Source organism: Vidua macroura, chromosome 24, assembly GCF_024509145.1.
Source record: "Vidua macroura isolate BioBank_ID:100142 chromosome 24, ASM2450914v1, whole genome shotgun sequence".
NCBI lineage: Eukaryota > Metazoa > Chordata > Aves > Passeriformes > Viduidae > Vidua > Vidua macroura.
Window position 1 is genome coordinate 3,856,031 of NC_071594.1, and position 13,739 is coordinate 3,869,769.

General features: G+C 51.6%; 1 protein-coding gene across 1 annotated transcript; it reads left to right on the forward strand.

Moving 5' to 3' along the window:
• Positions 1 to 1,750: 1,750 nt before the first annotated feature.
• Positions 1,751 to 13,525, forward strand: LOC128818670 (polymeric immunoglobulin receptor-like). The gene is given in 13 exon segments (XM_053998212.1): positions 1,751 to 1,856; positions 5,410 to 5,505; positions 6,267 to 6,596; positions 7,190 to 7,504; positions 8,092 to 8,415; positions 8,754 to 9,068; positions 10,263 to 10,305; positions 10,307 to 10,383; positions 10,880 to 10,903; positions 10,906 to 10,998; positions 11,819 to 11,938; positions 12,068 to 12,126; positions 12,944 to 13,525. Coding segments are annotated over 12 exon segments (1,908 nt in total). The 5' UTR covers positions 1,751 to 1,856; positions 5,410 to 5,423; the 3' UTR covers positions 13,070 to 13,525.
• The last annotated feature ends 214 nt before the right edge of the window (positions 13,526 to 13,739 follow it).

The window sequence follows — 13,739 nt, forward strand, 5'->3', positions numbered from 1 at the left end:
TGGCTGGGCAGTGGCTGGACAGTGGCTGGGCAGTGGCTGGGCTTTGGCTGGGCAGTGGCTGGGCATGGGCTGGGCATGGGCTGGGCTTTGGCTGGACAGTGGCTGGACAATGGCTGGGCAGTGGCTGGGCTTTGGCTGGGCAGTAGCTGGGCATGGGCTGGACAGTGGCTGGGCAGTGGCTGGGCATGGGCTGGAGAGTGGCTGGGCAGTGGCTGGGCATGGGCTGGACAGTGGCTGGGCATGGGCTGGGCAGTAGCTGGAGAGTGGCTGGGCAGTGGCTGGGCAGTGGCTGGGCAGTAGCTGGGCAGTGGCTGGGCAGTGGCTGGGCAGTGGCTGGGCAGTGGCTGGGCTTTGGCTGGGCAGTAGCTGGAGAGTGGCTGGGCAGTGGCTGGGCAGTGGCTGGGCATTGGCTGGGCATGGGCTGGACAGTGGCTGGGCAGTGGCTGGGCAGTGGCTGGGCTTTGGCTGGGCAGTGGCTGGGCTTTGGCTGGGCAGTAGCTGGAGAGTGGCTGGGCAGTGGCTGGGCAGTGGCTGGGCAGTAGCTGGGCATGGGCTGGACAGTGGCTGGGCAGTGGCTGGGCAGTGGCTGGGCAGTGGCTGGGCAGTGGCTGAGCTTTGGCTGGGCAGGGGCAGGGCAGTGGCTGGGCATTGGCTGGGCAGTGGCTGGGCAGTGGCTGGGCTTTGGCTGGGCATTGGCCGGGCAGTGGCTGGGCAGTGGCTGGGCTTTGGCTGGGCAGTGGCTGGGCAGTGGCTGGGCAGTGGCTGGGCATTGGCCGGGCAGTGGCTGGGCTTTGGCTGGGCAGTAGCTGGGCATGGGCTGGACAGTGGCTGGGCAGTGGCTGCGCAGTGGCTGGGCATGGGCTGGAGAGTGGCTGGGCAGTGGCTGGGCATGGGCTGGACAGTGGCTGGGCATGGGCTGGGCAGTAGCTGGAGAGTGGCTGGGCAGTGGCTGGGCAGTGGCTGGGCAGTAGCTGGGCATGGGCTGGACAGTGGCTGGGCAGTGGCTGGGCAGTGGCTGGGCAGTGGCTGGGCAGTGGCTGAGCTTTGGCTGGGCAGGGGCTGGGCAGTGGCTGGGCATTGGCTGGGCAGTGGCTGGGCAGTGGCTGGGCTTTGGCTGGGCAGTGGCTGGGCAGTGGCTGGGCAGTGGCTGGGCAGTGGCTGGGCTTTGGCCGGGCAGTGTCTGGGCATTTGCCGGGCAGTGGCTGGGCTTTGGCTGGGCAGTGGCTGGGCAGTGGCTGGGCTTTGGCTGGGCTTTGGCCGGGCAGTGGCTGGGCAGTGGCTGGGCAGTGGCTGGGCTTTGGCTGGGCAGTGGCTGGGCATTGGCCGGGCAGTGGCTGGGCATGGGCCGGGCAGTGGCTGGGCTTTGGCTGGGCAGTGGCTGGGCAGTGGCTGGGCAGTGGCTGGGCTTTGGCTGGGCAGTGGCTGGGCATTGGCCGGGCAGTGGCTGGGCAGTGGCCGGGCAGTGGCTGGGCAGTGGCTGGGCAGTGGCTGGGCAGTGGCTGGGCAGTGGCTGGGCTTTGGCTGGGCAGTGGCTGGGCAGTGGCTGGGCAGTGGCTGGGCATGGGCCGGGCAGTGGCTGGGCAGTGGCTGGGCAGTGGCTGGGCTTTGGCCGGGCAGTGGCTGGGCAGTGGCTGGGCTTTGGCTGGGCTTTGGCTCCCAGCCCCACGTGTGCAGAGCTCACCTGGCAGCGCTGCTGGATGTTGTTCCTTTAAGGCACAACAGGTGGAAAGGCAGGGCTGAAGGTGCAGGGAGTATTTAAACAGGCTGGCACTGCCACAGCCCCACGGGGACACGGGACAGCAGCTCCTGGGCCGGCCTGAGAGGGAAACAGAGAAGTGCCAGGAGGAACCTGGAGTGTAAGTAAAGCTGCTTTGGCATCTCTGGGAATGCACAACCTTTTGTAGGGCCATGCTGGGATGGGGAAGAAGAAGAACACGAGTCTTGAGCCACTTTTGAGGAGCCTTCCTCACATGGGAGGGAAGCAGCGATTTGGAGCCATTTCATGTTCAGAGCTCACTGGTGGGAGGCTGATTTCTTCTGAAAGAACCATGGGAACAGGCTTGTGGCAGTTATGGTTTCTTCTCCACCGCGGATTTTTAATATTTAATTTCTGAAAAATAAAAACCCAACATTAATTATCCTTACAATATTTGCATTAAGTTTTAATATAGGAAATAAAAGTTAGTAATTATTACTGTAGTAATCTAAATTTTGCGACTCAGCCTGAGGTCGTTACTGGCTTTTGAACCCCTACAGGCAGATTTTGAAATTTTAGAAGAGAATTGTTGCAGTTGTGTCCTAAAGGAGCTGCTTTAGAAGCTCCCTGAGAAGTTTGTACAGTTACAGGAGGATAAGTAGAACCTGAAGCTTCAACGAATGGACTGGATGTGGTGTCCTAAAAGTGCAATCAGAGGAGCCTGGCAGAGCCCTGTCCCTCTCAGGCCCGTGAAGGTGTGGGTCCCACACACCTGAATTCCTGCTCTGCAGAGGGAACATCCCTATAGATTTAATACATTTCTGAAGTACAAATGAACATCATCTAATTGCAATTGTTAATGAATCCACAGTGGCACCATCCATCCCTCCAGACTGAGGTGAACATGTGCTCTTGGCCCATGGGATGTTCCTGCCCCTTGCAGGCAGAGGAGAATGAAACGAAAATAATTTACTGGTGCTGAAGTTGGTTTCATTTTCCAGCCCAATGAACAAATGAACCGTGAAGGTCTGATCTGAAAAGCAACAAGTGGGTGCATGGAGGATCTGAAAGGAACATAAAATCAGGTCTCAGGTTAGTGTAGAGTGGATCCAACAGCTGAAAGGAGCATAAAATGGAGGTTGGGCCAGCAGCACAACCTCAGCTGGGATTTCAGTCACTGCCATGAGAGCTGCCTGCTCATTCTACCTCATTTCTTTTCTGAAATATGTTGCTCATATGTTTAACTGACACAAACATTCTTAGTCCAGAGGGTCCCAAGCACTGCAGGCATTCCTAAAAGCTGCTGATTTCTTGGTAAATCCTGATAATCTTCAGCAAGTTCTACCTAAGTGTTTCTGCTCGCTGCATCACCAGACGAGCCCCTCTTATTTATTCTCTCATTATTGTAAAGGAGGCATCTGCTTGGAACTGGAAAAGTTTGTTTTCTGCACGTGTTTGGGTCAGCTCGATCTTATATCTGGAAGTTGATTACTCATTCTTAACCCCATGGAAATGGCTTTTCCCCATTCCACTGCAGCAAATAAAACCCCTGGCAAGGCAAGATCAGCAGTGACCTTGATGGGCAGCTGAAGATGTGAATAATCCAGGATGAAATTTGTTGCTGTGCCCCTTTTCTGGGCACAGAAGCCTCCAGCACCTCCTCACAGCACAACTCTCTCTACAGCAATTTGCATCTGCACAGTTTCCCCATGGGTCAAAAGGATTTGAGGGAGAAAATATTACCTATATATAAAAATATATAGAATATATGCAATATATTACATCTGTGTTGTTATCTCTCAAGTATTTGAATAGCAGCAAACATTCCACAAAAAGCCAGAAGGGATCCCGGGCTGGAGTGACAAATGTCACAATTAAACCTTGGTGTTTTGTCCATCCCACGGCACGGCCTTGACGCTGGTCATTGTCAGGAGCAGTAGTTAATATCTAATGGGCTGGACTGGGCTGATCTCTGGCAATTCCTGCAGCAGGAATTCAGCCAAATTTGGGGATTGAACTCTGGTGTTCCATACCCAGACAGAGCAGCTGCAGGCTCAGGTTTATACAATTTGGGTGTCAGGTCCTGGTCTCTTCCAAATCATCATAAATGTGAAGATAATTCTCGCTAGGACTGACAGGATCCCAAAAGCACAACAGAAACATGGGGAAAGTCTTGTAATGGATGAGATTTGGAAGAGCCAGCCTGGCCACAGTGCACTGCTGCTGGAAACCTGGAAGATACTAAAATGTAGGCATAAAATAGCGCTGGAGAGGAAGGCAATGGTCCCAGGCCAGGTCCAGAGAAGTGTCCTGGAAATGACCATCAGCCAGTTTTAAGGGTAAAGACATTAAAAACACATCTATAAAGAGGGACTGGCTGAGGGGGGTCTGCCCTCCCCAGGGCTTTACACACAGCACTCAAATGTCCTTGTCACCCAGTGGAGCTGCAGTGAGGTTTAGAGCCCACCACCAAATCAAAAGAGTGTTATTGATTCTCAGAACCACACAAAGACAACAACAACAACAACAAAATTATCTGTCCTGAGTTGAAAAGCAAGAGGAAAGGTCATTATGTTGTAATTTTTCCATTTACATGTTAAGAGTGTCTGAGAAAACAGGGCTGGAGGTAACTCTGAGCTGTAGGTGTTGGTGGTGCAAGAGCACAGGAACCACTGGTTTGGGTGGGCAGAGATCTCGGTAACCCTTCCAGACCTGACAGAACAACGTGGGCTGTACCCCAAAACCAGCTGAACTTTTTGAAAGAAATCAGAATAAGAGATTATTTCAGCTTTGCCAAAATGGGCAAGGCTGAGCTGGGTCCTGCTTTGCACCACAGGCTGGAGGGCAGTGAGGTGACCATCAGGCAGAGGAGCTGCTGTCAGCCAGGGGCAAACATCAAGGCCCTCTTTGTACCACGTTGTTTGCTTTCTGCAGAATTTGTTATGTTTGCCTTGCTGGCTACCCCTGGGATGTGTTTGAAAGAGAATTTTTCATGCTCAGCAAGTTAATTATTAGCCATGGACAAGTGGCCATTGAGCAAAGAAAAATCACAACACAAGGAAGAGGCAAAACAGAGCACCTTTCATCTTAACAGGGAAATAAAAGCTTTTTTCTTCTGCCGGGAATTACCCTTAATAAAATTGTGTCACTTGATGCCCTGAAATCAAATTCCTCTGATTGTTTATAAGGGTTTTCCTTGGCACCCCTCATCAGCTCCTGTGGGTGTCTTCTATGAACTTGGAACAGGCAGGGAGATCAAGATGTGTGCTCAGGAAATGCATATAAAATCTGATTTTTGGAGGAGCAGAGCTGAGGTAAATCCCTACAGCTCACTCAATTACTCGGCAGCTGAGGAAAGAATTAAAAAGTAGAGGTGAAAATATCATCCTTTTTCTCTTTCGTGTGTCCTTGGAGAGGCCAGGGAAACAAAGAGAGTCAGTAAATACAGGCTGCAGTCAGGAATTCTGTGACAGAGGGAATATTGGGGTACTGGGATGAGATCCATGGGCAGTCCTGTTCCTGTGCAGCAACCCAGGCAAGAACAGAGACACCAACTCCCTCTCTCCCATCCAATTCCTCAACAGGAGCAATTAAAAACCATATTTCTCTCTACTTCACGTAGCCACAACCCTCATATCCTCCAAGCACGAAGATTATTAGATGATTAACATTTTGCAAATGCGATTATTCAAGATCTTCCACGTGTTTTCCAGGGAATGCAAGAAAAATGACTTTACTGGCGTTCCTCCTCCTGCTCGCCGTGGTCCCAGCTGAGTCTGCAAGAGGCAGACACCTCCCCAAGGCAGCCAGTGAGTGTCACCTGCCTGGGGCACAGGTTTTGGGGTGGCCAAGGACCAGAGGTGGCCCTGGGAAGGGAGGAGGAGGGTCTGGGTCTGGTCTGCAACAGGCTTAAAAAGATAAAAAGATAAAGTTAAAAATATAAAAGTGGATATATTTAATGAAGGGCCTTCAGGTACATTGAGGGCAGATGAAGCCTCCCACGAGGCTACACCCAAAACAGACAGTGGTCACATTTTTCTCAAAAACAGAGGCCAGACAAAAAGTTAAAAGGTAAAAGTGGATGTATTTAATGAAGGGCCTTCAGGAACGCTGAGGGCAGACAAAGCCTCCCACAAGGCTACACCCTAAATGGACAATGGTCACAAGTTTCTCAGACTGAAATAAGTTTGGTCCGTTTGCACATCAGGGGTTAATTCTGCAATTCCAGCTTCAGGTAATGAAGGCAGATACCCCCAGAATGCTCCCCCAGAATTCACTTTTGTTGATACTTTTGGGGCCTGAGGCAGAGGGTGTCCTTGAGCTGCAGGCCCAGAGGGATTGTTTTATCTGACCAAAATGTGAAGAGAGCTTCTAACACTCCGTGTGGAGCTCAGAGTTCCACACCAGCGCAGTGCAGGGTCTGAAAAATAGAAAAGCTAAAACCCGAAGGCATCGTGGGGAGCACCTTTACCTCCCAGGTGCCCCTCGCTGCCACGGGACCTCGCGGGCACGCGCTGGCACAGAGCCCTGGGGGCACACAGGGCACTGACCCAGCCTGTTCTCCCCGCAGTCTCCAGCCCCGTGTTCGGCCCCCGGCAGGTCTACGGCGTGCTGGGCGGCTCGGTCACCGTGAAATGCTTCTACCCACCCACCCCGGTGAACAGACACGACAGGAAGTACTGGTGCAGGCAGGCGGGCTCCGGCTGTCCCACCGTGGTGTCCACCCAGTACGTGGCTCCTGGCTACCAGGGCAGAATCGCCCTCACCGACCACCCCGAGGCAGAACACTTCCAGATCAACATCTCAGCGCTGGAGCTGGGGGATGCTGGCACCTTCCAGTGCGGCGTGGGGGTCAATGGCAGAGGGCTCTCCTACACAGTCACTCTCAGTGTTGCTGAAGGTAATTACAGCCTTGGGACTCCCTAAAATACCATTTTCTTTGAGTTTTCCCCCCTCTCCCTTCTAAACAAAGCTCCACCGCTGGCCTGTCCGGTGTGTGAGAGCTGCAGGTGCTTTCAGGGAGAATCACAGAATCACAGAATCATGAGGTTGGAAGAGACCTCTAAGATCATCAGGTCCAACCTATGCCCTCACACCTCAACTAGACTACAGCACCAAGTGCCATGTCCAGTCTTTTTTTAACACATCCAGAGATGGTGATTCCAACACCTCCCTGGGAAGATAATTCCAGTACTTTATTATTCTTTTGGTTAATTTTTTTCCTAATATCCAACCTGTACCTTCCCTGACGCAGCTTGAGGCTGTGTCCTCTTGTTCTGTTAGTGCTGCCCGGTGGAAGAGACCGACCCCACCTGTCTGCACCTCCCTTCAGGGAGTTGTGGAGAACAACGAGGTCACCTCTGAGCCTCCTCTTCCCCAGGCTGAACAACCCCAGCTCCTTCAAATGTTCCTCACAGGGTTTGTGTTCCAAGCCCCTCACCAGCCTTGTTGCCCTAAAGGTTCATTTCAGCCCCTGACTGTCTCTGTGCACAGCCCCACCTGTTCCTGAGACACCTGAGCTCTTCTACGTGAAGCTCCGCAGCACCTGGACCGTGACCTGCGGCTTTGGGGAGGACACAGCCGACATGAAGAAATACCTGTGCAAGAAGGAGAAGGACGGCTGCCGGAACATTATTAACAGCTATCAGGAGTTAGGGAGGATTCTGCTGACTTTTGAGGAACCTCCAGGCTCGTTCCGTGTCACGATGACTCAGATGGACTGGGAAGATGCAGGCGTGTACTACTGTGGGGCCGGTGAATATGGGAAGGACAAAACAAGCAAGGAACTGGACGTGTTTATCTACGAGGGTGAGCTGTTTTCCCCTTCCTCTCTCCTGCTTTTCAGAAGCATCACCAGCACTGTCATTTTATTTAGCAAGAATTTGAATTTCTCTTTGCTATTATCCTATTCTCTCATCTATAGACTTCTTTCAATTCATTTAGCCACTTGTAACGTACTAAACCATTACCAAATAAAGCTTGTGTCCAGACTTCACCTTCCCAGAAGTGGATAGCTCTGTTCCCCAGCCCAGGAGACAAATTCCACTCCCCCAGTCTGAGGCAAGCAAGCTGTCTCTTCAAGCCCCCAGTTCCTTAAATCTCAAACTGACAGAGGTAGATGGTCCCTCTAGCAAAGGGAACAAAGCTTTGGAATATCTGTCCACAAAGCCAACAACACTCAGTGAATTTGGGAAAAAGCAAGGCCTGACTGACCCTTTAGGATGAATTCCCACCAGTGCCAGGACAATCTCCTGATGTTTGCACCCCTGAGCTTTGCCTGGCCTTCCTTTAGCCACAGCAACTTTGTTTGATCTGATAATGTTGATTTTCTTGGGTGGGTGCCCCGTGGACACGAGTGAGACTCTTATAACTGCTCATTTCATTCTTACCAACAGACAAAAACTTCCCTCACTTAAAGACCAACATAACTGCAAAAACTGGAAGTTCAGCAACCTTCGAGTGCCCCTATGAACCTCTAATTAATTCTGCCACGAGGTTCTGGTGCAAGCGGAATGGCAGGAAATGTACCAGGATCATAGACAACACTGGCTTTGTGGACGAACCCTATAAAGGAAGAGTGGCCACGTTCGAGAACCCCAAAAACAAAACCGTCACTGTCGTCCTGAACCAGCTGCAGTACCAGGACGAGGGCATTTACTGGTGCATGTCAAATGAGCTGAGGGAGCAGCAGTCATCAGCAGAACTGAGGGTTGTCGCAGGTAAGAGCCGTGCACTGGCAGCTCTCTGTCTGCTCAGGAGGCACAGAACCACCCTAAGCGAGAGGTCTGGCTTTTTGGGAACAGACGTGAGCTCCAAGCCTGGACTCACCCCAGCAGCTTTAAAACTGCAACAGAAAGTTTCAGTTTTGTGGGAATGCGTTCACAGAAAATTCTCATGAAGTATTGCTTAAGCCTTGCAAGAAAAGAACCATAAACAGCATCTTTAATTTTAATTTAGCAACGCAAGGAGCACTTTCCCTCCAAGCTCCATCCCCACCTGCTGACTGCCACCCCTGAAACCTCTGCCAGCAGCCCTGATGTCCTGTTTGCCCCTGCAGGAGAACCTGCTCTGACGGGAAAGAAGGAAGTGGAGGCACAAGTGGGCTCGCGGGTGAATTTAACCTGCTGCTACCCCTGCACGTACATCTCCTACGAGAAGTACTGGTGCAAGTGGAACGACACGGGCTGTGCCATGCTGCCAGCGCAGCAGCAGGGGCTGCCAGAGCCGGGTGACACCTGCGACCCAACCACCAGGACGGTGGTGCTGAGCTTGGGCCCGCTGACGGAGGAAGATGAAGGCTGGTACTGGTGCGGGCTGAAGCGCAACGGGGTCTTCGGGGAATCCATGGCCGTGGAGCTGCGGGTGAGCGCAGGTGAGCTCCGGGCAGGGCTGTCCCTGCTCGTCCTTGTGCCGAGGGAGGGCTCTCCATCACCGCTAGGCTGCAGCAGCTCAAAACAGGAGCGCTGTCCCCGCGCAGCCTCCCGGCGAGGGGCCGGCAGCGCCCCGCTTCGCACCCTTTGCCTTCAGCGTCTTCCTTCACTCCGTTCTGATTTCCCACTCATAAAAAAACCTCTTTCAGTCTAAACCTCACCTCTTTCCACAGCAGTTTTACTGATTAATTGTTCATCAGTTTTACTGATGAATTTACACCCCGTGCTGATGAATTGTTCCTATTACAATGTAATATCTTATTTTATAATATTTTATTTTTAATAAATAATAATACTTAGCATATCGTTATATATTATATGCTATTATATATAATTATATATAATTATTATAGTATTATATATAATTATTATATAATTAATTATAATAAAATAATCTCTAATTATAATTATATAATTAATTATATATAATTATTGCTATATTATTGTTTAACAATTATTATTGATATTATTTTATAATAATATAATCTATACTACTATAATAATTTATTATAATATTTTATTTATTTTATAATATATTTATTTAGTTTAGGCAACATCTGGCACCTTTCAGGTGAAGAACTGATCAAGTTCAGAGCTCTTGCTCCAGGGACTTATTTTAATAAACATGAAACCAGTAAGGAGCAGGAGAGGCTGACACCGACAGCAAGGGGCTTAGTCTCAGCTTTGGTGGAGTATTTTGGAATGGAAATGGTTTTGGGGGGGAATATTGTTAGAAGCAAAGAAAGAGTAGAGCCTTGGGTATCTGATATTTACCCACCCTAAGTGGGTGATGGCCAAAGTGAAAACAGGGTAAACCAGCCCCATTTCATTGCCTTTGGTGGGCAAAGAGCCAGGAATAAAAGCACAGCAAGGAGGCAAGATTTGAAATGGAAATATTCGAGGCAGAACTTAGAAACGCAAGAGTTTTCCAAAAGTTCATAGGCAGAGAGATCCTACTTGAGATTTTTGCAGTAAATTATTTGCTGTGAGAGCATTTCAGGCCTCCTTTTGAAGAGCCTCTCATGGAAAGCCAAAACCCACAGCAGCTCCATGTCCACCAAACACATCCCGGCAGTTTTTGTGTGCAGTTCTCATGCTGCTGCTCTCTAACCCCCCTCCTTCCCTGGGACACACAGGGAGAGATGCCAAGCTCAGCCCGGAGTTCCTGGATGTTGATTCCAGCCGTGACCCCGGAGCTGTTCCCCCAGGAGGAGCCCACAGCGATGCTGAGGTGCGAAAAGGAGCTGCCCCAGAAAGGTTGGTTCTCTCCATCCCCTGCCATTTCTCATTTCTGTGGGGTTTATATGAACCCGTTGTGTTTCTACACCCTGTGTGTGTTGTTTAGCAACACACAAAAAAAAATCTTGTCCCCAAAGAACTTTGCTCTAAATGTCAGAGAAGATAAAAAATGACAGCAAAGGGCAAGATGACTCACAATTAATCTCCAATTCAAGAAAATAGTATCAGAAGGAAATTATTAGAAATTCCAGGTACAAAATAACTATTTGAAAGTACTTCTGTTAATATCAGAGAATTTTCCTTCACATATTTATAACTCAGCTGCTGATGTAGTTGTTTCAGCCCAACCTCAAGCCTATATTTTTATTTGGGTTTTGTTTTATTCTGTGTGCTGGAATCCAGTTAATTGATTGAATTGCATCATGCTCACTCAGAATTACCATCCTACCCAAATTTAGCCTGCTGCATTTTCACGTGCATCATTCTCAGTGAGATCTCTCTCCCTCTGTTCCAGCTCTGATGAAAGCCATGGCTCCAACACTCTGGCCTTAGTGCTGGGCCCTCTTGCTGGCCTGATCCTGGTTGTTGTGACAGCTTTTGCCATTGTCAAATACAGGCAGCTGAAGAGATCTGGTGAGTCCCTGCCTCTCTGGGCTCTCAAGAAACAGCAGCAGCATTGAGTTAAAGGTGCTGGGCTGAGCTGCTCTCCTGGTAACACACCAGGATGGGCAGGGAGGTCCCTGCTCCTCCTGTGACCCATCCACAGAGCTCCAACCCCTGCTCCTCCTGTGACCCATCCTGAGATCTCCAACCCCTGCTCCTCACCCAGACCCACCCAGAGAGCTCCAACCCCTGCTCCTCCTGTGACCCATCCAGAGATCTCCAACCCCTGCTCCTCCTGTGACCCATCCAGAGATCTCCAACCCCTGCTCCTCACACTGACCCATCCAGAGATCTCCAACCCCTGCTCCTCACACTGACCCATCCAGAGATCTCCAACCCCTGCTCCTCACACTGACCCATCCAGAGATCTCCAACCCCTGCTCCTCACACTGACCCACCCAGAGAGCTCCAACCCCTGCTCCTCACACTGACCCATCCAGAGATCTCCAACCCCTGCTCCTCACACTGACCCATCCAGAGATCTCCAACCCCTGCTCCTCACACTGACCCATCCAGAGATCTCCAACCCCTGCTCCTCACCCAGACCCACCCAGAGAGCTCCAACCCCTGCTCCTCACACTGACCCATCCAGAGAGCTCCAACCCCTGCTCCTCACCCAGACCCACCCAGAGAGTTCCATCCCAGAGTGTCCAGGCTGGGACAGAGCCCAGCCCTCCGTGGGCTTTGCCCATGGTGCCACAGCATCACCTGGCACAGAGGGTTTGGTCCTTAATGTGCTCCCACCCACTCTGAGCGAGACCTGAGGGATTTTCCTCCTCCCTCTCACCAGACCTGGTGTCCGTGGGGAGCTACAGGACAAACATCAGCATGTCAGACTTTGAGAGCGTGAGGGACTTCAGTGCCAGCAACAGCGTGAAGGAGAGCCAGGAGACCGCCATGGGAGGGGACGGTGAGTGGCTGACCCCAGCCCAGCCCCGGGGTCAGGGGCAGCCCTTCCTTGCTGAAATACCCCACAAAAGCCACAGAAGCACCTGCCAGCCACTGCCCCTCCCCAACACCTTCCTTTCTCTGCCTGCAGAGTTCATCACCACCACGGACACTCCGGAAAGTGCTGCTGACACAACGAAGGCAAAAAGGGTAAGGGGAGGCAGGAGAGAGGCCACTGACCTGGGAAATGTGGCCACAGCCCTGCACTCTGCCCCAGAGGGGCTGTCTCCTCCCAGGGGCTTTATTTATACCCAGGTGCTCTCCATTTTACCCAGATCCAGCCCCTGTGGGTGGGGGGGCCTCACCCCTGTCCTCACTCCCTGTTTTAGCAGAGACATTAGCAGCCACTTTGCTTCAAGAAATAAACCAAGGCAGCCCCAGGCAGCGTCAGGAAGATTGGGTTTGTTACCAGAAATATGAATCACTGGGATAAGCAGATGGCTGGAAAACATCACACCCCACTTCTCAGTGGTTCAGGGGCACAGGGAGGCAGGGAGGGCTCTGCCATTGCAGGGGCCAAGATTTGCTGTGATCTCTGCCTTTCCCCAATTTTTTCTGCCTGCCTTTGGGTAAGATCGTGGTGCAGTGGCCCCATTTGGCAGTACCTGCAGGTGCCAGATTCAAGCCTGTGCTTTTCTAAGTCCCTACCAACAGGAGAGGCGTGGGTGCTGTAAGTGCCAGGGGCTGAGCTGGAGCGATCAAGGAAACTCTCAGGACACCAGTGAAGCCCAGCAGCTTTAGGACAGGGGAGCTGGATGCCGACACCCAGGGACAGGCTTGCCAAGGAATCCCAAAGCTAAAAGCTTTTGGGGTCTCCCCAGGCTGATGCTCACATCAGCACCAGTGTGAGCCGCTGGATTGTCCCACTCCTGCAGTGTCCCTGTTTTATCCTGGGGCATCCACAAAGTGCTGACTTTCCCCTGCTGCCCATCCCCGCCCCCTGACTGTGTCCTCCTGTCCTTCCCAGAGCTCCAAGGAGGACGCTGAGCTCGCCTACTCCTCCTTCCTCGTCACCTCCAGCAGCATCGCCCCGGGCAGCTCCGGGGGGGACAGCGCTGTCCTGGACCTGTCCCCACCCCCGGAGCGGGACTGAGGGGAGGTGGCAGCGCCTGGGACTGGCTCTACCTTGAGGATCACAGTGTCAGCAAACACTGCTCATTGCTCCAACAATTTGCTAAAGCTTCACCTGTTTTTTTGCTTAAATTCAGCTTCGAGTGGTGATTTAGGAGGAATGGTTCGATGCCAAAGGGGGCTGGAAGTGCAGGTCGGAGTGAGGAGGTGGTGCTGGGAAACAGCAGGAGCTCGAGTGGCTCATCTGACCAGCAGCCCCAGTTCCTACACTGGGCTCTCAGAGGCCAGAAGGAGCATTGTGAAAAAAAAAAAAAAAAATCCCATTTTCTTTTAAAGGCAGCTGGAAAACCCTTTAGAACAGCATCTGATGCTTTTGATTCCTCTAAGCTTTCCCGACCTGAGGGCAACACCTGCAAGCCAGACATGTCTGGAGTGTTTGTGTGCACAAACAATAAAGAATCCAGTGGCTTTCAGCAGACTGGGGAATTCAGGGTCTGTGGAATATCACAGGAGAGCCCACCCAGAGAGGCACAGAAAGGGTGGGAAAAGTTGAATATTCCACAGATAAAGCAGTGTAGGAAGAGGTGACAATGGCAGGCTGGGTTATCTGGCTGACGCTGAATTTCAGTGAGGATAAACACAAATTATTCCCGAATTCTGCATTCCAGAATTTCCCCGAGGATGAAACACAA